The 26,646-nt window shown below is 38.0% G+C and overlaps 1 protein-coding gene across 1 annotated transcript in view; it reads left to right on the top strand.

Moving 5' to 3' along the window:
* The first annotated feature begins 385 nt into the window (after positions 1 to 385).
* The window catches only part of SLC7A11 (solute carrier family 7 member 11), a 91,770-nt gene continuing 65,509 nt past the window's right edge, over positions 386 to 26,646 (top strand). The window contains exons 1-5 of the mRNA XM_068543450.1: positions 386 to 1,007; positions 4,607 to 4,733; positions 8,733 to 8,848; positions 15,582 to 15,707; positions 20,237 to 20,336. Coding sequence (XP_068399551.1) covers positions 731 to 1,007; positions 4,607 to 4,733; positions 8,733 to 8,848; positions 15,582 to 15,707; positions 20,237 to 20,336 — 746 coding nt within the window. The 5' untranslated portion in view covers positions 386 to 730. The remainder of the gene's footprint in view (positions 1,008 to 4,606; positions 4,734 to 8,732; positions 8,849 to 15,581; positions 15,708 to 20,236; positions 20,337 to 26,646) is intronic.

The following is a 26,646-nucleotide window of genomic DNA, read 5'->3' as shown; positions in this document are numbered from 1 at the left end:
GATCTGTTCTGTGATCAAAAGGTTGGTATAAACTATTTTATTTGTACGTTCAAGAAAAGAAACTCCTTTCAACACAGTGATCATTTCCTGTTTCATTTTTCATTTTCTTTTCGAGTGAAGAGCTTTTGTCCCTCACTAGGAGTTGCTTGAAATCTCTGGGAAGGTCTGTTCCGAATTTACTACTTCTGGATTGGTTAAGATCCCTGTTAAGAGTGTGCTTTGTTCTCTGAAAGCTTTGGTCAGTTGAGCAACTTGCTGCTCGTGGTAAAAAAAAAAAAAAAAAAAAGAGCTGAGTAATGCTGGAGCCTTCTCATGCGGCTGATGCAAACCTGGAGAATTTGCATCATCATGTAGCTGGAGTAAGTCGGTGTGACAGGCAGAAGCTTAAATACCAGCCCCTGAGGAAGTTGAGCTGGGCTGTAATGATAGGGCGGCAGCCACAGCCGCAGCAGCAGAGGTAGTCGGGGAGGTGGAGGAACCAGAACACCATGAACAAACACACAGGTGTTCCTGTGAGTAATTAGATTGCGGAAGGCGAGAATACACCTTAAGAGTTTTTACCTGGGAGCACACTAGCGCTGAGAAAGAATCTGAACGCAAAGAGGAAGAGATCAGATCGGTCAGTCACCCCAAGAGACACCAAAGTTGAAAGTTTGGAGGTTTTATTCTTTTAATTTTTTTTTTTTTTTTCTTTTGCTCTGTCTCCTTTTTTCCCCTGCGGGTCACTACCATGGTCAGAAAGCCTGTGGCATCCACCATCTCCAATGGGGGTTACCTGCAGGGCAGTGTTAACGCGAGGCTGTCTTCCCCGGGCGGCAAGGAGCCACCTGGGCAGGAGAAAGTTGTGCTGAAGAGGAAAATCAGTCTGTTAAGAGGGGTCTCCATCATCATCGGCACCATCATCGGAGCAGGAATCTTCATCTCTCCTAAGGGCGTGCTCCAGAACACGGGCAGCGTGGGCTTGTCCCTGGTGGTCTGGACGGTCTGCGGGGTCCTGTCACTGTTTGGTGAGTGTTGCTTCTTCTCTGGGGGTGTGTCTGTGGGGCTGGGTGCCGTGCTCTCTGGGAGGACAGAGGGTGATTTCTAAGGAGGGAATGAATGGCCAAGGCTCCCCCAGATTTTCTGATCTGGGGGGAGGTATGCGAACTCTCCACGCACGCTCTCCACTGTTGGCAGAATCCTGAATTCCCTGAAATTGCGACCTGTAGGCTGTGCTCGCTTTTTCCTGACTAAGGTAGATTATTTTCTGATTTTTCCCTGTGGCAATGAACGTCAAGGATCGCTTTGATGACCCAGTAAAATACAGGCAAGCTTTCTGTACCAGGCATTCGTGCTCAGTTACCTGTGTTTGGGGCATCTTGGCAGCTGGAGCACTGAATGAAACACCTGTGAAGTGAAACCCGGTGTGGCCTGTTTAGACACAGAACTGAGTGTCAGCAGAAGTTTTACTGACTTTTTATTGGCAAAACAAATGGGTGGCAGTCTTTTCCTTTTTAATGTTTTAACTTCATGCGTTTGTCAGTTCCCAGTATTCTTTCAAAAGTCCTTATTGTGGAAAGAAGTGTGATGGCATATAACTCAATTCCTTTTGTAAATGAGACTGTTGCAAGGGTCTGAGCATATTTCACATTTTTTTCGACTTTTCATCTCTCCCCAGTACCCATAAACCTTTGCAATATAAATTGTAAAATCGGAATTGAGTGTTAGTTTGCTGTGTTTGCCCAGCTCTGTTTTCTTCATTTCTAGTTCACTTGGTCTTCAGAGACACAGGTCATTGGTCCACCTGTCTGCTGAGTTAGTCTAAACAGAACTGGTAGAAGAAGTATGATTATTAATTTTTCTTCAAAATCTAGATCTCTTGAATTGACTTGATAATTAATAGTAAAGAGGTAATAAATGTCCCCTCATGAGGTGGGCACATTACTAGAAAGCTACCTGGGTTAGTTGTGAAGGTGACAAAAACTGATGAATGGTCAAGAAAATTAAATTTTATTTATGTTATGGGAAAAATGTCTAAGACATATTTGCTCTTCTCTGGCAAACAGTGTATTCTGATTTCAAAAGATACTGTTCTTTGTCCAAACTCTAGGACCAAGTACTAACTCTTGGTCCTACACGGACCAATCTATTTATTCTTAAGGCCTTGCAGTGTTTTCAGCGTTGGTTTGAGCATTCATCTAGAGAACTCAAACTTCCGTTATTAGGAAGAAGGTATTTCAAATAAAACTTGTTAAAACAAAAGCTGTATAGAAAGACCTACAGAGGAATTCTTTTTGGGTTATTTTAGCTTACAAAGAGTTCGTGGTATTCATATGGTGTGGCATGTACGTTTATAGATGAACAAAGGGAAACTTAGCTGTTGATCTTTCTAAATGACTGTGCCTCCTCAGCCTCTAATCTTCTCCAACACATGGTATATTCAGAACAAATCAGTGTCTGATAGGAGAAACCATAACCAGTTTCCTGGATTTTGCAGACTGTGTGCATGCAGCTTGCACTATGTGATTCCATTTTCGTATGCAATAAAAGGTTATTCAGATATAATAAAATGGATGGCTCTGAGCATTAACTAGTTAAAGTGATGAAAGTCATGTTGACCTGTACTAAGAAAATATGCTTCTGCATAAGTATATCATCTCAAGAAGTTCAGGGGAAAAAAAAAAAAAAAAAAAGCTAAAGGGACTAGCTAAGTTTATACTTGAGTTGGTATTCTTTGATTACTAACTGCAGGGAGAGTACCCCTGTACTAACCTACTTATCTATATTTGCATTGCATTTATCACTTAAGTTACTAGGAACTTTTGATAGGAGTGCCTTCTTAACAGGAAGCAAAGCAAAATATCAGGAAAAAAATCCTTTGTCTTAGAACTCTAGAACTCTGGGACTAAGAGTAAAGAATCTGTATATTGGATTTACAGTTTTTTTTTAAAGCCAGGGTCAATACATGGATTCTTACAACCTATTTTGAACTTTTTTCATCTGGGTAAAATGGTTATGGAGCTTGAGACCTTTAAATGAAAATTTCATTTCTCCAGAACTCAATTTAAACCTGGGGCAACTATCCTGGAGTTTCAGCAAAGCATACAAAGGTCTAGGTATTGATTCTTGGGGGATAAATTCTGAGGTACTTAAGACACTTGCCAATAACATTTTATATTGGCTGCTTTTTTGTACAGCCTACCAACATGGTGACTGGTTTCCAACAGAGAGTGAATTGCAACTAGTTACAATTAGTTATAAACAGACAGGCTGCATCAGTGATCCCCAAATATCAATCTGTAGACTAGTTACTTCAAAATTAATCTGTGTGAATTTTAAAATAATAGATTTTCTTGGATGCCTCTATTGGAGAGTCTGGCTTCTCTTGGTTAGAGAGTAGGTCTGGGGTATAGCCTTAGCATTTGTTTTTTGTTTGTTTTTAAATAAAAAATTCTCCCCAGGTGACTCTGATAGAGTACTAGGTTCAGGAATACAATAAGTGATACAGAAATACAATAACTGACACTAAGATTTTGCTGAATATCCAAATTACATTCATGTTGGACAGTTCTACCTGAAGCTTTACTCATTAGTAATAATTTCCCACACTTTGAGTCCCCAGAGCAGGCCAGGCAGAAATTATGTCTTACATTTGAGTACTTAGCAGTATGGATAGAACTTTTCACATAATGTCAAAGTATATTTTTCATTTTCTTGGAAATTAATTGCTCACATTAGTAGGTATAGCTGTATTTCATGAGGTGCTTTCTGTGTGTCAGGCCCAGTGCTGTCCTTGGCACCCATTTTATATTTAAACACACAAACTCCTTGTGATGTGAGAATTAAGATCTTTATTTTACAGAGGATGAAACTGAGGTTTGGGGAGGTTATATAACTTGCTCAACTCTGTGTGAAGTTTATTGCTAAATGTTAAAATTCGGTCTATAGTTAATTTTACCTAATGTATGTAAATATGTCATAGCACCTCTTTTTTAAAAGTATGTGTTATTTCAGCCATACATAGTGTGTACTTCGAAGACATGCAAGAAAAACTTCCCTAAAAACAGAATATCTGTGTCAAAATTCATTTTGTTGACAAACAAAACATATCCTACAAATTAAATGAAGCCTTCCAAAGCCTTGAGTCCATACTTCTCTGGAGAACAGATGAATCTTACTTATTTTGATATGCCACAGAAATATCATTTATTTAAAGGATTCTCAATATAATAAGGTCAATTTGTGATAATTCCTTGTCTTGATGTGAAGTTCTTTGAAAAATAGGTTAGTAATATTGGCATCCATCTACTCTTTTTCTCTTGTTGTCAGGTTTGAGATTCAAAATTCTTAATAATATGATATTGTTTTAGAAGTTTGTCCTTACTATTTCAAGTAAAATTACATTGTTTGAATAGAATGAACTAGATCTCAAATGTGAGGAAGTTACAAGAGGAATCTGGAGGCTCTTAGGAATTCGATGACTGTTATTAATTTTGAAAAAGGATGTCATTCAGATCAAAGGATGTAGTAACATCTCACACAACAGAAACATTGTTGTATCCATTCTACTGCTGGATGACTTAGTAATATTTTAACTTTTCACCTTTTTATTATAAATATTTCACAGGAGCCTTGTCCTATGCTGAACTGGGAACAACTATAAGGAAATCTGGTGGTCATTACACATACATTCTGGAAGTCTTTGGCCCATTACCAGCTTTTGTGCGAGTCTGGGTAGAACTGCTCATCATACGGTAAGAACCTACATACAAAAAAATTAAGGAAAAATAAACCTATTCATTATACCATTTTTTAATCACCTTGATTATTTTTAAGTAGTTAGAAATATACATGTCATGTGATTATGTGGTAAACATGTCTACTTCAGGACATAAAATCTGTGATGGAATACCTTTCTCAATTAATGTGTTTAATGCAATTTTGCCACTGGCGGTAGTTTGCCAACCCTGCCAAACTTTTAAAGCATCTGCTTTTTGATAATATTCAATTATTCTCCATGACATTTTCAGGACAGATGCTGACTTGAAAAGGATATGAAGCATCAAAATCTACCTTGATAAATCAGACCTTTTGTTTGATTGTAAATCATAATTAGACAAAATTAAATGTTATGTTATAGGAACTTGTGTTTTTCTTCTTGTAGATTACACCATTAAGCCATCTTAGTTTACTCAGTTTTTGTGACTAGGAAACTTCTGTTCCTAACAATTTAGTATGTCACCAAGTTTGTTTTTTTTTTTTTTTGGCTTCATTGGGTCTTCATTGCTGCACGCAGGCTTTCTCTAGTTGTGGCGAGCGGGGACTACTCATCATTACGGTGCGTGGGCTGCTCATTGCAGTGGCTTCTCTTGTTGTGGAGCACAAGATCTAGGCATGCGGGCTTCAGTAGTTGTGGTACGTGGGCTCAGTAGTTGTGGCATGCGGGCTCTAGAGCGCAGGCTCAGTAGTTATGGCGCACGGGCTTAGTTGCTCCGCAGCATGTAGGATCTTCCTGGACCAGGGCTTGAACCCATGTCCCCTGCATTGGCAGGCGGATTCTTAACCACTGCACCACCAGGGAAGCCCGTTACCAAGTTTTATACTCTATAAAAGAACAAAACTTCACTGTCACAGATGACTCATGTCCTCATCTTAAACAAATCAGTGAACTACAGTTGCGAAAAGCTTTTTTGAGTTTATTGTTGTAAGAATACGTTCCTCTTCCTGATTGCCCTGGTTTAAAATCAAACCAAATAATGCTAAGTCACTCTGAACAGCAAATTTCCTCCAACTTTGTGGGAAACTTATGATGTCACCTGAGAAGTTTAAAAGTATCCTGAAGGCAAACGGCATCCATGAAACGTGACTAGCACATTCTGATTGCAGAGTTTAACATAAATCAGTAGAGAAACTTGCCCTTACTGTAAACTTATCAAACTTACACAGCTGAGAGCTCCTGTGAGCTTTTATCCTGTCATGTGGGGCTAAGTGGCAAATGCAGAGCTAATAAGTATTGACTTAACACTAATCTTGGTGTTTATAGTTCTAGGAGTCTCTTTTTTATCAAAGAGCTTAGAGTAGTATTTACTTCTTTGTTAAATCTGTTCTCATTTTAGACAATTCTGCATTATTTAAAATTTATTATAATGAAATAATGATAAAGAGGTATTTTGTTCCCTTTCTAAACTCTGGGATTTGCCCGGGATGTGCCTTCCACTCTTTTCTGATAATCTGAATATTACTCTTCAAAGGTCAACTTAAATTCTATCATTTCCACAGTTAATTTCCTGTTCACCCTAGTTTATAGTATGTCTTTCCTCTCTTAATTCTTCTGAAAAAAATGCAGTCTCTTCTTCTCATTTGACATTGAGTCATATAACCTTACTTAATATTTTAGGAATCCATGCTCTGTTTCCCTGTTAAAACTGCAAATATTTCAAGCATATAAGACCAGGTCTCTCACCTTTTCGTAACCCTTATACTACTTACTTCAGTGCCCTGATTATCAGATATTAAATTCTTTTTGAACAAGTAACTGAAAGATTAAGGTTATAATATTTTGAATACAACATACTCAGCATTCAGATGACTACACTACTTATTTAGAGTGCTGGCCTGTCAGGACAGTAAGTAGGCTTTTGGAGCCTGATGTAGCTGGACTTGAGTCCCACTTTAGTCATGTATTGGCTGATTGTATTGGCAGTATGATGAGCATGATTATTCCATTTGCAGTAGTAGCACAAATACAGTGCTTATGCATTCACTTATTCATTCCACAAACTGCTACTGAACGGTGAATGGCAAGTTAAAGAGACCTGAAGTGGCGTGAGCCATGGTTCCTATTCTCAAGCAGCTCATAATCAAATGTTACTTTAATCACAGGAGAGCTACTTCGTGGGGTGTGTGTGTGTGTGTGTGTGTGTGTGTTTACAGAAGAAATTACCTAGATATATTCTAGAAGCTTTTTTAATGGTTCATATATTTCTTTGTAATAATGGACTCACGTTACTCAACTGGTTTCTCAGATAGGCAGAGTAATGAATGGCTTGAGGGGTGACAAGATACCTAGGTACTTTAACATTTCTCTTCCATTGAAAACACCCATGGTACCTAAAAACTTACTATTAAAATTGTACATCAGATTAAGTCACTCTTGTCAGAATTAGTCTGTAAAAACAAATCTTAAGGAAAAAGAATCACACATCAGGGGTCATTTGATTGAATTCACACATTCACTATATATTCAATATTCATTGGGTTTCTACTGTATGACAGACACTATACTATACACTGAAGATGAAATAATGATTAAGATGGACACAGCCTTGTACTCATGGATCTCAGGGTCAAATGAGGGAAATAGTTATGAATCAAGACATCACATAAGAGAATATAAAGTTACTACTGTGATACACACTGTGAAAGAGAAGCCATGAGGTTCCAGAAGAGAATATACTCCGGAAGATCTAACCCAATCAGAGGACTGGAGAAGCTTCCTTGGGCAAAAGACTGAACTAAGACCTGAGGTATACGAAACCATCAGTGAGTTGCAGGGGCCTCAGGCAAAGGGTATTCATATCCTTGTGTGGGAAGAAGCACACTGAAGAGGAAGGAAAAGCTTAGAGCAGATAGAGCCTTGAATTGAAGAGTTTTTGCATATCCTGAGCATGTTTTGAAAGCACTAAGATGTCATGATCAGATTTTAATTTATATGTCAAAAATTTATAAATGATGGCGACCGAGAAAAATAATCTTGTTGGGGTGAGGAGGAGGTTCTCTGGGAAAAGAAAAAAAATCAAGAAATCTGTCGTGCTAGTACTGGCAGGTCAAGGTTGGAACACATAATGGTGGTTGGTTTTCTGACAGTTAGGAGTTGGACATGGGTGTTGTATAACCATGAGAAGGAAGATAAGCTGAAAGGGAAGACAGGCAGGACAAAGTAGGTAATATCATGGACTTGCCTGTGTATCTAACAGATACGCATTCATATATAGATATATTTAAACTGAAAAGGCATCTGTAATTTTTGCATAGACATAGTTGAAAAATTAAGATAGAATGATTTGTTACCTATTTCACTATATACCTGAAGTTATTGCATTTTCTTATTTCATGCATGTTTTCTCCATTTGTAAAATTACAAGAGTACTTTTATTTTTCAACGTATACTTTGCATCTAAATATTTCTGTGGAATTAAGAATAATCACTTGGCTCTTCAAGTTTTGGTCGTATGGAAAACCAAGACTAATACGATATCAAGCACGTAAGCATATATTTGCAATGAACACTTATTAGTACTAATTTTTTTAAGGTGAGTTTTGTGCTCCTTTTCTGACCATGCCCCAACCCATTAGACCTGCACTGTTAATGCATTCATACTGTGCTGGAGTTTAATTGTTGACTTACTGAGAAAGAAGATTGCTTCTTGTGAGGCCCACCTCTGTCAGGATCTCAAGTAATAAACTAAATTTTTAAGAAAAAGTCAAATATGGGAAGGCAGGGGCAAAACTGACAGTACCCAGCCTTGTACCCAAGGAGATGTGAAGTTTAAAAAGTAACCACCAAAACTGTAGACAATATTTCATTTGGAATGTCTATGACAACCTAATCAAATATGGAGTTCTGAAAATCACAGACTTCCCTATTTAATATGTTCCATATGCTGAATAATATCACCTCAAGGTAGAAAAAGTTTAGTGAAGATGCTATTTTTTTTTCTGTAGTTAACCTAAATATGTTTTTTTTTTTCTAGCCCTGCAGCCACTGCTGTGATATCTCTGGCCTTTGGACGGTACCTTCTGGAACCATTTTTCATTCAGTGTGAAATTCCTGAACTTGCAGTCAAGCTCATTACAGCTGTGGGCATAAGTGAGTATCACAGGTGTAAATATGAAAAATCCCTACAAAAGTCATTGGAGACAAAGTTTCTTGAGACTTTTTATGTGGTGGGACTGCTCCCCACATAGTGTTCTTCTTGCTTACAGTTCATTGCCGAGTTTGTGTTGGAAAACAAAGAAAAGAATAAGGAGTTGGAGTGATGCCTGATATGACATTACATGCCCGTTTTGCATTGGGTCAGTAGCTATGACGGCTAAGTTTTTAAAATAGGCAAACAAAACCACTTTGTTAGTAAAATAGTAACTGGATTGTACCTAAAAAGACACTTTTACAAATGAAAACCCAATTTTTAAATGGATTCTGTATTAGAAAATATCCTTCCTCACCGATAACATGTTGAATTTTAACGCACTTAGCCTCATGGAATGGTGTTTGTGTGTTGGGTGTGTGTAGTGTTCATGCATTTTCTAGTGTTAGCAGCTGTCACTCTCAGTGTTAGGATTTTAGCTGTCCATCGATGGTCACAAGAGTCTTCTTCCAGTATTTGATTATTAGTAGTGTTTCTCAACTAGGAGTCTTCTTTATTGTCTCTAAATTAGGAAGTTGTTCATTTTCACCAATGGGCACAGATATTAGAACTTTTTTTAAAAAAGGAAATTAAAAAAGAGGAACATGGCCAACATGATATAAGTGATATGAAGCCCAATATGACTCTAACTTCCTGTTATAAGAGTCGACGTTCCAAACTCTTAAATATGATCGGAGATGATCACTTACTTGTAGATACTAACTGAATCACTGTTTTCAGAATCAATATGATCCCACTTGATTAAGTTTGACCTACTTGGAGATAGAGAGCTCCCCAGGAATAATTGAACTACATACCCATGAAAGAATTTGTAGTTATACATGGCTGAAGTATTTCAATAGAACAATGAAGAGAGAGATGAACATCTGACAGTAGAGGGGTGAGTGGTTAGTTAGCAGGAAAGAGTTAGGAATTGCACATAGAATATCTCTAGTGCTGGGTACATGTATTTCTGAACTTAAGTAGGTTCATCCTGGATTCTCCCCCTTAATTCATGGAACATACACAAATAATTGTTCGGTGAAATCTTTGAAGGGAGACAAAGAAAGATACTCAAATTAGGCATTTCTGAGTTCTGGAAAGGTAATGGTGTTCTTGATTCATCTTGCCCTTGATACATACTACAGATGTGAGACTTGGGGACACATCACTTCAACTTTCTGCACCTCAGTGTTCTTACCTTTAAATCGTGCCCAGTCTCATCAGGTGTCTTGTGAAGATTAAACGATAGTAAAAGAGACAATGTATATAAAGTGTTTTGGAGAATGCCAGAAATTTTTTAAGAATGAGGTTACAAATGGTAGCTGTTTATACTCTTGTGGGAAAACATCTCCTCAAATTCCATGAGACCAGGGGCTTACTCACTGCTGGGTTTCCAGCCCTTCCCATAGCACCTAGCATGTTGTTTGTGCTCAGTAAATATTTATTGACAACTGATTTTTACGAGAAGAGGTCTAAGAATTTTTCTCTAGTAGAGAAGCCAATGGAATGCCTGTGTGTTAACCTTGGAGGATTACACATCTTCAGGTCTCTCAGGCAGCAGGAAGATGGAGGTAAATAGTTTGCTCCGATCTAACACCATTAATTTTTGAATTTTTGAATTTTTGAACCATCTTAGCATAGTGGTGATAACTCAGGCTCTGGAGGCAAACTGCCTGGAATTGAAAGTTAGTGTCATAATTTCTTAGTTATGTGATTTAGGGCTAAATATTAAACCTCTTTAAGCATCGGTTTTATTTATTGGTAAAATACCTGTGAAAAGATAATTTATCTTGAATGGCTGTGGAAGGATGAAATTAGTCACATTTTTAAGACTTAGCAGAGTGCCTTAACCAACCACTTGAGAAATGAGAGTGGGGTGGTAGGGGGGCATTACTAAATACTAATTCACCCCCTCCCCTTTTAAAAGTACTTTACTTCGTTTCTGTCAAATTAATAAAAATGAAAAGTTTTGGCTTACCCCAAATCTTGTCCATTCTGGTAAATGTATCAGGCACATGGAAGTTGAACGGGGAAATCTTATATATTCATATTTGTCTTCTCTCCTCTAGCCCAATACTGACATTACTCCCTTTAACGTCTATGGAACTCCATGAATTTTCACTCTCCTTGTAGCTTCAATAAACATTGAAGTATGTTCAATATTTGAAATGATATTTAGTTTTTTGGTTCTGCTCTCCTGAAACTAGACCCTGTTTAAGTATACACTTGAATGGCAGAATATTATAATAAAAATACTTTCCTTAAAATGTGGGATCTAGTCCCAGATGCATCCCTAACAACCTCTCTCTCCGTCTCAGTTTTCTTACTAGTTTAGTTTACGTAGGTGAGTAAAGAGCCCTACCTTCTTCCCATAACCTGTGGGAATAATTGGGGGAAGCAAACAAAGTAACACTAATGATTGCGATGTGAGAAAAAGAAATAGCCATTTCTACAAATGCAGTACTGTACTTTCTTTTCTAAAACTGTACTTTCCTGGCATCATTAAATTACATGAAAGAAACTCTAGGCCCAGTTCTGTGCTAGCTTCTCAAACATTGTAGATGGAGTGGCTCTTTATAAATCTGAAATTGGGCTATCCCTACTCCTTTTCTACCGTAGCTAGATACCATGACAACCAATTCTTAGGTAAATACATGTCGTATTGAAATATATAAGGACTGCAGAACAGCAACTATACCCTTCAGGAGGATGAGAAATAAAATGTGAAATCAAAGTGTCCTGAAATCCCAGCCAAGATAAACATGAACCTTAGCAGAAAGGAAGAGTTACCGGGAGTTTGGAAGAGCTAGGTATATTAGTGAGATCGTATGTGTCTTTTGAGCTACTTCCTCATTGTTATCTGTGAACGACTGGTAAAAGTGTGGACTCTGGAGTCAGCTTACTTGGCTTCAATCCTATCTTTACACCTTACCTTCGTGAACACGGGCAAGTTAAGTAATACCTGGATTCTCAGCTGCTCATCAGAAAAATAACACCAGTGATGGTAACCACGTCATAGAGATAGGATTAAATAACATTATCCATGTAAGGTCCTTGCACAATGTCTGTCATATAACGACAGTATATATTTATTTAAGGCTTACCATTTTTATTCCCAATAGTGAGATCCTAGATATAGTCTCTCTGCTTTATAAAGGTTGTTTATTGCTAAAAACCTATCCGAAATTAATGTATCCAGGAAACGAATGCAAACAAAGAGATAGAGGCGACCCGGGCAGCTGCTACAAAGAACAGTGGAACAATTCACTTTAGCTCACCATGTCGCATTCATATGGTGTCCGTATATTTTACCAGTTTAGCACAGAGCAGTCAGAAGCCAGAAGCCAGGGAGAACCTGAACCTGGGAGATAACCCAATATATCCAGGCTCAGTAATCTCACTCTGCAAAACAAAAGACAGACTTGAATTACGGAAGTGCAGAAAGAAATATTTGCCAGTCCTTAAATCATGGTACCAGTTTTTAACACTCCTCGTTGCTGTTGCTGCATTTCAGTTCTTAGGAAACGGCATCATTAATAAATAAATAAATACTATATGTCCCTCTGTTTCCATTTTGGTAACATTTAAGGTAAGCAATAATAATAATAATAATAATAATAATAATAAGCCCAAATTGATACAAGTAATTCTTAATGCATGAAATTAGCAATCATTATTCAAAGGAAGTAAAGCTAGGCTGAAAGCTTGCTCAGATTTCTTTCATGATTACAATGTGGATAGATAGTGTATAAAAACCAAAATACTGTAGATGTTGTTTCAGAAACTCTGAAAACTTGCGTTTAGTGAATCCCAAATCCCTTTTCAGTATTGTTGGATAAGCAATATACGTAGACTTAAATTCCTCTGTAAAGACACATGATGAAACAGCAGTTCTAGCCACTGGAGGACCTTCACAGTGCCTCTGTACTGGCTACCTTGTTACTTGTTAAGCTGTATCCCTTCAGGGTCATAGAGGTACATCTCAGCTGGAATTTGGGGTAGGGAATAATGAGGGCAATGTCTGGATGCTCAGATAAAGCAGGGTTTTGAGAAACCTTTGAGAGAAATCAGGCTTAACCAGAATTTTTATTTCAGCTGTCTGAGAGGAAAGCAAGGTGAGATTATCCAGTCATAATATTTGTTTGATTTTGTCTTCCATTTTTCTAAGAAAACTTTACAAAATATAAAATTCCCAAAACTCATTTTTTTTCTATTTCAATAGACATTGAATGTAATGCCTACGCTCTTTATGAACGTAACAAACCTTCTTTCCTCTTCCCAAATATATAGAGGTTCTAAATATGAGAATGCCTCTCTCTTTTCCCTCCCCCTTCCTCCCTCCCTCCCTTTCTTCTTTTTCTTCCTTCCTATCCTCCCTCCCTCTATTCCTTTTTCTCCTTCCTTGTCTTTCTCCCCTCCTCTCCTTACAACAGCTCTTTCCTATTGTGGAGTACTCTCAAAAATAGTGTTTGGGGTTTTAGGAGCTCTAGTTAAAAGAAAACAGTGCTCTTTTGTTGTTGGTGGGAACATGCACCCAATTATTTTCAGATCAGTGCTGAATCTCCTTAACTAAAAAAATAATCCCTTTCTTATCACGACTCATTTATCACAGAGTAATTTACATAGAAAAAGGAAAAGAATCACTGGATGATGAAGATGAGCACAGAGTTGCATTAAATTATTCTCAATATATAAGTGCTTTGTATAGGGGAGAGGAAAATAATTATCTTTTATCTTTTCACTGATAAAATAATGCACTTGGTGATTAGCAATCGACCTGTCTATTTCTTCATGTTTCCAGCTTCAAACATAGATAAAATATTTCTCTTAGCTTCCCATGTAGCTTATTCAGGGCTCAAGCCTTTCTAATCATTCTCATTATTATTTCTTTGAAACATTTCTTCATTAATAACCTCCTATCTAACTTTTCATGGTCCCTTATTCTTCCCATCTTTGAGTTGTTTTCAAAAACGAAAATTGCTTTTATTGATTTTTTTACTTAATACTTCATTATAAAAATTATTTTAAATCATGTAGAAAAATAAAATTTTAAACTTGAAAATTATTCAGTATTCTATCGTCTATAGATACCTTCTGTCAATGTTTTGGTAAACACTCATTCAGAATGTTTCCGTTCCTTTCTCTCTGCCTTTGTGTCTTTATCTATCTTCCTATCTACCTATCAATTTATCATCTACCCATCTCTCTGTAACTTGCTGTATTGGTCAGTAAAACGTCATGAACAATCTTTCGTGTAATAAATATTTAACTGCATCATGATTTTAAATGGCTGCATAATAAACCCTTAAAAAGGTATACTTTAATTAACCTTCCTTTAGGGGGCTAGGTTATTTTTTAAATTTTGCTATTATACATTGTGTTGATACATTTGCTCCAATTCTTAAATTCTGAAATGAGCTAATGATTGTATCAGGCAATTGGAACTATGAAGATCACTCATTATTGTACGTATGGAAAGCTTCCTATTGCAACCTGAACTGTAAGAATTCTGTGTTTGGTTTTATCCTCCAAGAAGTATTTTCATACATTTTTGTTATTTGTTTAGGGAGAATACACCTTTTTAAAAATAAAGCTTATAGATAATAACTACAAATGTCAGGTATGAAGTAGCTTTTTGGGCAGTGGAGGAGGGAGCAAGTAGCACTAAGCATAAGGTTTTAGAAAGAGCGTAAAGTTGAAATCCACTGTCTAGAATAAGTTACCCCAGCAGAGTATAGGAGGCACGGTTTGAGAATATCGCCATTCATTTCATTCCTCTTGGCCGAAGGTGGTTTTTTAAAACTGAGGATCCAGCTCATTCATTGATTCAACAAAACCATGTTGATGATCTTCCTGGGCCAAGGATGAAGCTGGATACTAGCAAGACAGAGATGAATAATGCTTGTTCTGCCCTCAAGGTTCTCATGGTCCACAGTGCGGGGAGAGTAAATAGTTGAATACTACTCAGGACACTGTGGACGGTATCACCAAGAAAGGGAAATTCTGCTGGCTTCAGACCCAATGTGCATCTGGGAACTCTTTTGGATTCATCCCTTGTAACATTTTTTCCAAGTTCCAAAACATATCTGGGAAGCCTATACATTTAGGGTAGGTTGAAAGTCACTCCTGACTGTGCTGATTGGAAAATGGAAAGGAAATGCAAAAAGTGCTGTCTGCAGCTAGTCCTGAAGGTGAAGAATCACGTCCCAGCTCACACATTGCCCCTTCTTGAGTGTGATGCCGAGCTGGCAGGTAACTATGCACAAGATCAATCATTGAGCGAGGAAAGAGTTGCCTGATGTATCAAGCTGAAGAGTCACATTCAACGGTCTCATTGCATGTGATGACTTCGGGATTTGCTTAGAAGGTATTTTTATATGATTATTAGGGTGCTACAGTATTTGTCCACTCTTATTAAAATATACAAAGAACAAGAGAGAACTTCTTACTGTTCACAGGTTTCATCCAAGCCTCTGAAACTTCAGTGTGCATAAAAATCACCTAGAGATCTTGCTGAGATACAGATTTGTAGTCCTTAGGTCTGGTGTGGTGCCTGAGATTCTGCATTTCTCAACTGCTTCCAGGTAATGGCAACACTGCTGGTTCATGGATGGCACTTTGAAGAGCCACAACCTAAGGCGTCTTCATACCAATGATGATTCACCTTTTCTAACTTCATCTATTTGTTTGCAGCTATGGTGATGGTCCTAAATAGCATGAGTGTCAGCTGGAGCGCCCGGATCCAGATTTTCCTAACCTTTTGCAAGCTCACAGCAATTCTGATCATTATAGTCCCTGGAGTGATGCAGCTAATTAAAGGTAGGGACTGAAAAGTATAATGCTTTTTAAAATACGTTTCTGCTTTTGGTCTCTTCTAACACTAGCTTTCGCTTGTACTAGCAGAATCCCTTAATTAGTCTCTCTGTTCATGGAATTTAGACTCTGTACTGTCATCTAATTGATTTGAAAGCCTGCAGCATTGGGGGTTGAGTTGGTATTTACAGCTGAATGGCAACAAGAGGATTAAGACTGGGCCAAGCAACAAAATAAGGCATCAGTGAATTTTCTCTTGGTCTAAACTATTTGTAGTGAAAACACAAAGGGGGAAAGAAAAATAAGCCATTGGTTTTAACTACAGATAAATATGTCTTCTTATTTTTACTTAAAGTAGTTCAACCACAGTATTAAAGGTTAGAGAGAAAAAGATATCTGGAAAATAATGAAAAATGATGAATAATTATTTTACGGTTATTATTCCTTTTACCTTGAGAATGGATTCTTGACAGAAGGAGAGTCAGATATGGGAATAGCATTCGCAAAAAGACAAATATTATCTGACAATAAAGATAGCTGTAAAAATGTAAGTTTTATTGTTACATTATTTTTATGTAAAATCTGCATTTCTGTGGAAATGTAACACCATTTTCTGGGAGTATTTGCCTTATAGACTTGCCTATTAAATAAGAAAAGATGAGATGGTTGAGGGTGATGTCATTTAGAGTTTCAGTTCTAGGTAAGAAGGCACAGGCAATTGCTTGGATTCAGGGGAAGTTGTTGGATGAGAAGGAGGTCCAGGTGAGTTATTTAACTAACAGTGGGCACAATGGTAGGAAATAAGTAGGAAAGTGAGATGAAATTGTAAAGGAGTGACATATAACTTGGACATGTTAAGTATTTAATGTTGACATTGATATTGTCTGTTCCAAGAAAGGGAATTTATAGAGAAATTTAATGAAGTGGCAAGAGAAGAATTACACAAGACAAAAGGAAATGCCAAAATTAAGCAAAAAAAAATCATTGCTGATGGTAGAGGCATTAAACAGTAATAAAAGTGGAACAATTCGTCATTCTGTAGCTGGGGAAAGGGAGCTGCTGCTGTCCATTTAATAAGCCTTGTGGGAGAGCTTAGAGCTCTCCTGGCTAAATGTTTGCATCAAATCCAGCAACCTCAGCCAACGTAAACACAGTGAAGATGTTTAACACTATAGCTTACACTGAAGGGAAGACGTGGGCTCACTCTTCTAATTCACCTTGGCCTCCACAGAGCTGACCTGCCCATATTTTATCTGACCCATCAGAAACGTAGGGAAAATAATCTGTTTTGCTGCTGCTTTCCTTTTCTGAGCTAACTCTTTAGACTTCTGTAAGGAATTTCTTCCATTTTTGGAAAGTGCAGAAACTCTGGGTCATGGACCCTTCTTTTGTTCTAGTTTAGGTTCCAAAAGATGATATACTATCCTTTAGAACAAAGATTTTTTTCTTTTCTTTTTTCTTTTTGATGTAATGTTAGACTGTAGTCAGTTTTTACCACTTATTTATATATGTGTGTGAGGTGAGGTGAGGTTGCCCAAATGGTAGTGTATTGCAAATTCCTTGAGAGCAAAAGTCATGATAGATTGTTTAGATTTGTTTTTTCACATTACAATAGAATGATCCTTTAATACTTAACGATATCGTTACTGAACCAAACTTAGGTCTGCTTGCCCGATGCACAGCAAAGCCAATCTACTGACACCGAGTTGTGGTGAAGGAAAGTACAGTGTTTATTGCAGGGCCAAGCAAGGAGAATGGGCAGCTCATACTCAAAAGACCTGAACCTCCGGATGGCTTTCAGGAAAGGCTTTTTAAAGACAGTGTGAGGGAGAGGGTCACAGGGTGCATGATCAGCTCATGCACCATTCTCTGATTGGTTGATGAGGAGGTAACAGGTAAGGTCACAGAGGTCAGCATTATCGATCTTCAGGTTGCAGCCAGTTTGGGGGCCACAAGATTGTGGTGATCATGAAGTTAGCTTCTTCCACCTGGTGGGGGTTTTAGTATCTGGAAAACAACTCAAGGGTATGACTCAGGATGTTATCTGTAGCCCTTGAGGAGTAACTAAAAGACCTTGAGTTTGTTTTACGGCTAAACTATTACTACTTTGTTTTGTCTTGTTTGACTGCTTTCCTTTGTTTCTGCATTTTCTCACTTCTCTGATTAAAATTGTTCTTTGGAACTCAGGGAAGGCCTAGAAGGTTAAAGCTTTTCTACAAATAAGAGGCAGGGGACATGGGGAGTGGTCTGTCCCCAGGAAGGCCCCACAGGGTACTGCTCAGTTTCAATATCAGTGCTTAATGTGACCATGTTTCCTTATATCTCACTTAACAGAGAAGTGACCTGAGAATTTTACTACATTTAAAGTAAATTAAATATTTTGGAGAGTATTCTCAGCAGGTTTATTTACTCTACTACTATAAAACAGTGATTCTCTTTGTCTCTAACTTATCACATATTTCTCACATTAATATGAAACTTCAAGAAGAGAAAAATTTTACTTACACAGATTGTACATTTATTCTAATCTAATGAGATCCAGAAACTAGCTGTATGTTCTGTATTCTCTTATGAGGATTTGTTAAACTTTCCTTTGAATATAATAACTTTCATCTTCGTGAGACTTCTGTTATGCAGCCAAAATATTCCTGAAACTTAGAAACACCTCTCTTTTGTAATACTCTCAAAATGGCCCTTTTCAGGATCTGTGCTTGGGATTCAGTCTTTACAAAATTTGATATCTTTTATTGATTATTCAGTGCTGCACTCTTAGGAATATTGTCCCTTAAGGCCAAGTAGACCACAGATCATGGTAAAGCAATATGCAACAGATGTTTTTACAGGGTTTCCAGTATTTATATTTTCCTTCTATGAGGACATAGAGATGTTTTTGTAAAATAGGTATTTCTGAATTGACAGTATCATTTTTAAAAATGAACTGTGTTTGGGAATTGGATGCTTTGAGGGGAAAGTCATTTAGTGGCTAAGTCAATATTCTCCATTTTGGGTCTCAAAACTTGCACGTTATATTGATACATGTGTTGTTGTCTGGACAATGCAGGCGAAAACTGAGATTTGAGTGAAGAGAGAAAGGGTCTTATGTATATCACCTACCTCCCATCCGCCTTTTATTTTCTTACGGGAAGGCCAGTTTTGAAACAAGTCACATTTCCCATTTAGATCATTTCATTTGCTATTTTCTTTGGGAAATAGAGACTTTTCATGCATAACTTTGAATATTGATTGACTAAAGTAAATCTGAATTTCTATTTTTTAATTATCCAAAAGATATACAGGAAAAGTCCCATTATGATTTACAAGGTAGAGAAAACGGTTATGCATAAAAGTGCTCAGTCCAGGGCTTCCCTGGTGGCGCAGTGGTTAAGAATCTGCCTGCCAATGCAGGGCACATGGGTTCGAGCCTTGCTTCGGGAAGATCCCATATGCCGTGGAGCACCTAAGCCCGTGCGCCACAACTACTGAGCCCGCGTGCCACAACTACTGAAGACCGTGTGCCTAGAGTCCATGCTCCGCAACAAGAGAAGCCACCGCAGTGAGAAGCCCATGCACCGCAATGAAGAGTAGCCCCTGCTGGCCGCAACTAGAGAAAGCCCGTGTGCAGCAGTGAAGACCCAATGCAGCCAAAAATAAATAAATAAATTTATAAAAAATAAAAATAAAAGTGCTCAGTTCACATGTTGATGCAAAAATTTGTTTAAACCTATTTATTTTAGAGTTCAGTATAGTTTCTTTTGTGTTTCTAGAAGGAAACCATGCCATTCTCTAGGAAAGGGTCTGCAGACTTTCTCTGTAAATGGGTGGATAGTAAATGTTTTCAACTTTGTGTGCCATGTGGTCTCTGCCACAACTATCAGCTCTGCTGGAGAGTAAAATTAGCCATAGACTGATAGTATCAGTCATAGGTAAATAAGTGGACCTAGCTGTGCTCCGATAAATCTTTCTTTACAAAAGAAGCTTGGGGGTGCGGGGCAGATTTGTTCCACAGGGTTTTCCAACCCCTGTTGGTATCTAATGAACTATAGGGAGAAAGCAGAAAGTAAGTTAAATGATGTGAGAAGGTGGTTCTTGGGTTTCATGCCTCCTCATTGAAGACAGACCCTCGAATACTTCTTCCCAAGCATTATATTATCATCATTTTTAAGAATTATATCACACTCCTAAAAACTACAGTTTACAGACGATCCTTTAGTCTTCTTTCATGGTCAAACTCTGTTACGAGTAGAGGCATGCTTAAAAAAGAGATTGTTTTTGAAATGCCATTTTCCTCTTTGCCATGATTTTATGAAAATAAATGTGAGGTAGTGTTAGTGGCAACCAGTATACTTTTGGGACTCCTTCTCTAGAATGGATACAGCATTAATAAAGTTGGGAATGAGCAGAGAGTAAGAAATCTAGACCTGAAACTGTATAGTTCATTCCCAACCCCCCTCCTCCCCCCCATTCATGTTTATGGTTAAAGAATGAATAATAACCAATTCTTTGAAAAGTCCTAAATCTTTCTATTCTTATTGTAGGGCAAACACAACACTTTAAAGATGCCTTTTCCGGAAGAGATGCAAGTATTATGGGATTGCCACTGGCTTTTTATTATGGAATGTATGCATACGCTGGCTGGTAAGTTGATATCGCTATCAACTGGTGATTTGGATGCTTCATTAATCCCTTCAAGTACTTTAAGTGCCAAGCAAGGTGCTAGGCAAATGTGAACAGGCATAATCCAGTGTGACATGCTTTACTTGAAGTGAGAAAGATGATGTGGCTCCCTTCACCAGGCCAATTACCGTGCACACAACTTAACACAAACATCACTGAGGTTTCCAGTCAAGGCAACTACCAGATTTAACCTGATAATGTAAAAAAGAAACAAATGCTGGGTCTTGAGAACCAGTACAAATCACTTATAAGTATGGATCAGTAAGGGCATAAGAGCGCCCTAAGAAATTAAAGATTAGTATTGATACTTTGTCAGAAAGCCTCCCAGCAGAAGCTACAGAGGTGTACCCAATAGTGATTAATTGATTTACTCCACCTTCCAATGAGAAGGAAATAATTCAGATACAGAAATAAGTAAGATGTTCCCAGGAGGTAAAATGGTACTCTAAAGGCAGGGAGGAGAAAACAGGATAGTGAAATCAGGTGTACTAGATAATCTGTTACATTTTAAAGGACCTTACAAATTCCTTAAAATTTCCTCAACACTTGAAAACAAAAAAATGCAGGAAGGATGAATAAAATCACTGTGCCACAAGTATATTTCCTTAAATCCCTGTCCAACAGTGATGCCATTCTGGTTGAAGCATTAAAGCTTTGTATTCATGTCTTGCTTTGTTCAGGAACTTGAATAACAATAATCATGACCAGGAGTGGGATTTTTTTCCTAATTACATTTTACTGATCTAATAAGATTTAGTTGAAGCGACTGCTGCAAGAAATCCCATTAGGTAGAAAAATACTGCTTAAACATCAAAATAATTGTAATGCAATTAAATTTCATTGTTTGGGAATAATTACTAGCAATATTTCTTCTTTATTATTTATAGAGCTAATAGTTGTACAGTTGCTGTGAGAATGTTCTATGAGTCTAAAAATAACGAACTACACTAGCTCAAAAATTATGTAAATGCATTTCAAATACAAATACAATTTCCTTTTGTTTCTTTTGTTTTTAGGATCTTACCTTCCAGCTAATGCATGGAATATAAAAATATTTTTTACCCTGTTAATCTCACTGAATTATGGAAATAGAGCACTAGAGGAGAATTAGGAGAGTACAGGAACTAAAAATTTTAATATGGTATTTGAAGCAAAATGTTTGAAGTTCTTAGAAGACTGTAGCTCTAAAAAGTCTAGTGTAAAATATTTGTGTATTCTCGAAATATTTTGATAGCCATTGCGTGTAAGCATTACTCTTAGTATTTTTGAAGACTTTTTATTTTTGTCCAAAGCACAACGTGGTGCTGAACAAAAAAATAGAACGGAATTGTGCTCCCAGGGTTAGCAGCAGAATCATCTATTCTATGGCTATTCAGCCTGATCACAGCTCTGGCACCCTGGGGCACCAGCCAAGCCCTGGGAGGGTCACCAAGAGACACCAGAGCAAGTGGGGAGGTGACAAAAGCTTTCAGCTAGAGCCAAGTGTTGGGGGCTTGGCGGTATTCAATCAGGAATGCGGAATGTGGAGATCGTCATGAGGGAGATTTGATTAATTCTATTGAATGAAGTTTCTTTTGCCTGAGTACCATGCATCTGTTCCCACGGAATCTTAACAATATTCTTCTATCCAACGCACTCCCCTACTCTAAGTGCTGACTATTCAGGTTACCTGCTTTATGTAGAGCAAATCTTCTCCACTTCTGTAAGCTTTTGAGGGCTGATAGATTTCTCCAAGTATAAAGACTCTTTTCATTTTGAATGATCTTATTATCTTAACCTTTAGTTTTGTTGATGCTGAACCCCAAATGTTACTCTCGTTAAAATGATTAAAAAATGACAATTTAGGTGATAATAAATGAGTCCAAAGAACTGCAAAATGGGGTGGAGGACAGGAAGTTTTTATAGGATGAAGAGTAAGGAGCAAAGAAAAGAAAAATAGAAAATGAGTATGAAACAAGGAAATAATTATAGAGCCCAGAGGTGGCTTGGTGTTTGGAGGTTAAGTGGCTCCATCTTGGACCTAGAAATATATTTCAATACTCTGTTTACAGTGTAAACGGGGTTTACATGAACCTTTGGTCATACTTTTACCCGTGGAATCCTCATGTCCACATCCTAGTTTAAAGAACAGGAAACTGTTGGTTTTCTTGTATTCTAGAGGGTTCAATCATAGTGTAGGAAATTAAGGCCGGGATTTTAAATGGACTGTTATGCGTTACCAATGGTTAATGTAGGGGGCAGATAAGTAACTGTTATGTCTCCAACAGGCTGTTCTGCTACCTGAATGCTGCTTTGTGGATAGGTAGAAATCATCTGCTTGTTAATCTGTGGCCATCAGTCTTAGAAAAAGGGAGCTGTGTGTAGAAGAACTAGTCTGTATGTTTGGAGTGCCAGAGGAAAAAGTTAATATCTGGATATAAATGGAACAAGATGGAGACTAAAAGAGTTCCCAAAGCAGGGGGTGTTTAGGCACTTTCCAAATGTGATCCTGACTCTCTGACCTTTTTTTGTCTTTCATGATGGAATTACAAGACTGGGTTGTGGAATTATAAATTGGGCGCCATAATGAGCCTCCACTCCCTGTGCTGCCCGGCCCTGACAATCTTTGATGCAAAAAAAGGGGGGGAAAAAAAAAGGGTGTAGGACGCATTGCAAATAAGGAGACAGAAGCAGCTGTTGTCCTCAGAAGTTAACCACCCAGGGTGTAAGTAAACGCAGCAAGACCCTTGTTGTCTGGGAGGCCTTGATCCATTAGTAAGTCATCCCCTATGTGTTGAATAGGAACAAGACACAGCCAAACCTTGGATCTGAATAGAGCAGGCTGTTGGTTTGAGGAGTGCTGGACCTTTTTAGAATGATGAAAACTCCTTCACAGAAACATGATTAGGGGGAAAGAAATCATTAACCCAGCCAGGTCACAGAGTTGGGTCAGAACAACTTTTATATTATTGCCAACGTCTGCATTCAGAGAAATATGTCCGCCAGTCTCCCTTGTGGTCCGGGGGAACTCAATCAATTTCAGTCCCATATCCTGATCCAAAGCTAAATATTGCTTGGTGGGATTTTTTTTTTTTTTTTGAATTGTGTGATAGAAAATAGTTTTTTGGTCTGTCTTTTTTCTCCCTTTTAAATCCTATCCTCAGTGGATTTAGTCTATCTAAAGCACCTGCTGGGATTATTTTGTAGCATTGTGTCAAATCGAATCTAAAGAATAAGCTTCTTTTCAAAATAATGCACATAGTTGGGTATCAGAATGCATTGCCAGCTTTGCAGTGCCTTTTATACACAATCATGGAAAAGCTGGAACAATAGATCTTATGAACATTCTCTAGAGAACTTGAGGAGATGGGCTATGGACGCATGGCTGGAGACTTAGAGAGCGTAAAGGTGTATTTCCCACAGGAGTGAATGTCTGGACCAAAATCAGAAGCTTTCTCCTTCCCACCTCCCACCCTGTCCCAAGCCCTTTCCTTTTCTCTACGGCAAAATATTTGAAATTGCGTTCTTTTTTTCATAAATATTTCCTTTCTCGCCTTAACACTGTTGGAAAAAGACCAGTTCTAAAATAACTGTTTAGAAGGAACTGGCTATTTTTGAAGTGAGAAGCCTGGAAATATTTCTAAGTGTGTGTGTGGTTTTTGCGTGGGTTTTTTTTTTTTTTTTGGGGGGGGGGGTTTGTTTTGTTCATTTTCTTCCTGTACTTCCCACTGCCTTGGGCTTATAACAAACACATCAGATCCCTCAGAGTGCATATACCAGATATAAGTATTGATTGTTGCTTGCATTCCTGGTGTAACTACAACCTCTATTTTTAGCAACTTACTTTCTAGTCATTAAAAAATATCCTTGGCTGCTGACTTTTTAGATCACCTTTGGTGCTACTGTTTTCTCTCAGATAGTCAAATGTTTCTACTTAGAACATGGTCCTTACAGTATTAGACACCGGAACTTTATTAAAAGATAAACTGAGGCACATTAAAATGTTAAGAGTTTCAGCAAAAATCGATATGAATTGACACCATCCTGTCTTGCAGACAGAAAGGAGCTCCAGGGAGCTGCACAGAAGAGAAGGCGTTTATAGGCAGAAGGCGGTGGGAACAAGGAAGTTATACTAAGCAATAAAACAGCTTGGTTATTACAAAGTTATTTTCATTTAGGGGATGGCAGGGGTCTGTCAGGCAGAATGCTTTAATAATGCAATTCCTAATAGACTGGTTTCAGATTCCATTTCTGGGAGATCTGAAACTTTAAGTGAATTACAGTTTGGTTTGGTGACACGAGGCTTAGCATAAGCGACTCCATTTTGGGCCTGTCGTCTTGTGCTTTGTTTTGTTTTACAACCATGAACATCGACTGCCTATTTGTGAATAAAGGTGGAATAAGACAGGTTTTCTCATCTTTGTTTTAAGGTGTGAGATACCTTAATTATATTAAAGGCTGATGGGCTAATATTCCAGCCTCTTGGTTTTAGATGATAGAGAATTTGTCCCTATAGAACCATGCTTCTGTGGACCTATTTAATAGCTATTTTATCTTCTAAGGAATAATAAGAGCATAGAGGAATACAATGAAAATGTGACTTTTTTACTTTGCGGAAGGTTTCTAAGCCTCTGAAATGGAGAAGTAGAAAGGTCTTTGTATGTCTAGTTCTCTTCATTATGATCCCTTAGTTCTCCCATCTTCACGATCCAGTTATCTCTGTGTGCTTGTTTGAGGAGTCTGCCTCAATTTTACATCTTGGAACCTTGAAAGAGAACTTTAAGGGCTTTAAATGGTCTCCAGAAGTCACTTTAGATTAGAAAAAGAAGTCAAGGATGCAAGACAATTGACATGCCTGGATGGGGTAAGTAACGTCATAAAGTGAGGGAAAGGAATCTGAATTTCTCTAGGGCCATAAATTTAGGGTAATATGTGTAATCCTATGGGACTTGAAAGTGAAATATTGTGTGCCTCCAATGCTTCTTGTCATGTAAGAGATGACAAGTGTTCAGGATCTGGGCAAATATTCAAAGTGTTCTGCCCTTTTGTTATCAACTTACTAGTGTAATGACTAACAATGGGCCTAAAATTAGCTGCCTAAATACACACACACACACACACACATACACAAAGCAACTTCACCATTGCTATTATGCATAAGGCATAGTTGCCTTATGACTTGAGGTTATTTGGGTGGGATGCATATTGGAAAACAGTGAATTGAAAGGAAAAAGTGCAAATTGAGAATTTATTATCCGTTATCCCATTTTTATTTCCTATGTGCCTTCTGTGTTCATATCCAGAAGCCAATTCCCTAAAACTAAGAAATGCTATTATCATGCTTCTATTGTCCTGCAGGTTTTTATCACCCCTACTAAAAGCTGGATTCCCAGAAGCCAAAGGCCATCTTGTACTTGCATTCTGTTCTCACTCCCAGGGCACGCTTTGTGCTGCAGAGTACTAAGCTGTCGCTCACACCCCTGTGCATATAGCGCTTTCCCACACCCCCGTGCTCATGTGCTGTACTCTGCCTGGAATGTCCTCACGCCACTTGACCAGGGCTAAACATCAAGCATTTTTGAAGACTCAGCTTGGGTGATGCCTTCTCTCAAAAACCTTCCAAGACCTGCCAGTCTGGTTTAGACCTCACCCCTGGCTTCCATGGTAACCTGGGCATGCTCTAACATTGCCTTCTGTGCTGTATCACACCACTCTATGGACCCTTCTATGAACTATGAGCTCCTTGACGAGAAAGATTATAGATTTTCTACTTTTATTTCCCCAGTGACTGACATGTGATAATCTCATACATTGCTGGTAGGAATGCAAAAATGGTGGAAAATAGTTTGACTATAAACATGTATCTACTCTGTGACCCAGTGATCGTATTCTTGAGTATATGCCCAAAAGAAATGATTGCATGGTCCCCAAAAGAACATATACAAGCATATTTATGGTATCTATAGTCATAATAGCTGTAAATTGGAAATGATTCAAATGTCCATCAGTGGTAGGGTGTATAGTGTTACATTCATACAATGAACAAACAACATGGATGAGACCCACAGACATAAAGTCCAGCAAAAAAGCCAGACACAAAAGAATAAGTATTGTACAATAGTTATACAAGCAAATATTATTAGTCTATTGTAATGAAACGATCAAAGCTAATCTATATTGGTAGAAAACAGAATAGTGGTTGCCTTTACAGGAAGGTGGAGATGATAATGATTGCAAAGGGCCTTGAGGGGACCTCCTAGGGTGCTAGAAATGTTGTGCCTTTCGATCCTTT

Source organism: Eschrichtius robustus, chromosome 4, assembly GCF_028021215.1.
Source record: "Eschrichtius robustus isolate mEscRob2 chromosome 4, mEscRob2.pri, whole genome shotgun sequence".
Taxonomy (NCBI): domain Eukaryota; kingdom Metazoa; phylum Chordata; class Mammalia; order Artiodactyla; family Eschrichtiidae; genus Eschrichtius; species Eschrichtius robustus.
Note: the sequence above shows the minus strand (reverse complement) of the source record. Positions and strands in the feature narration are given on the sequence as shown.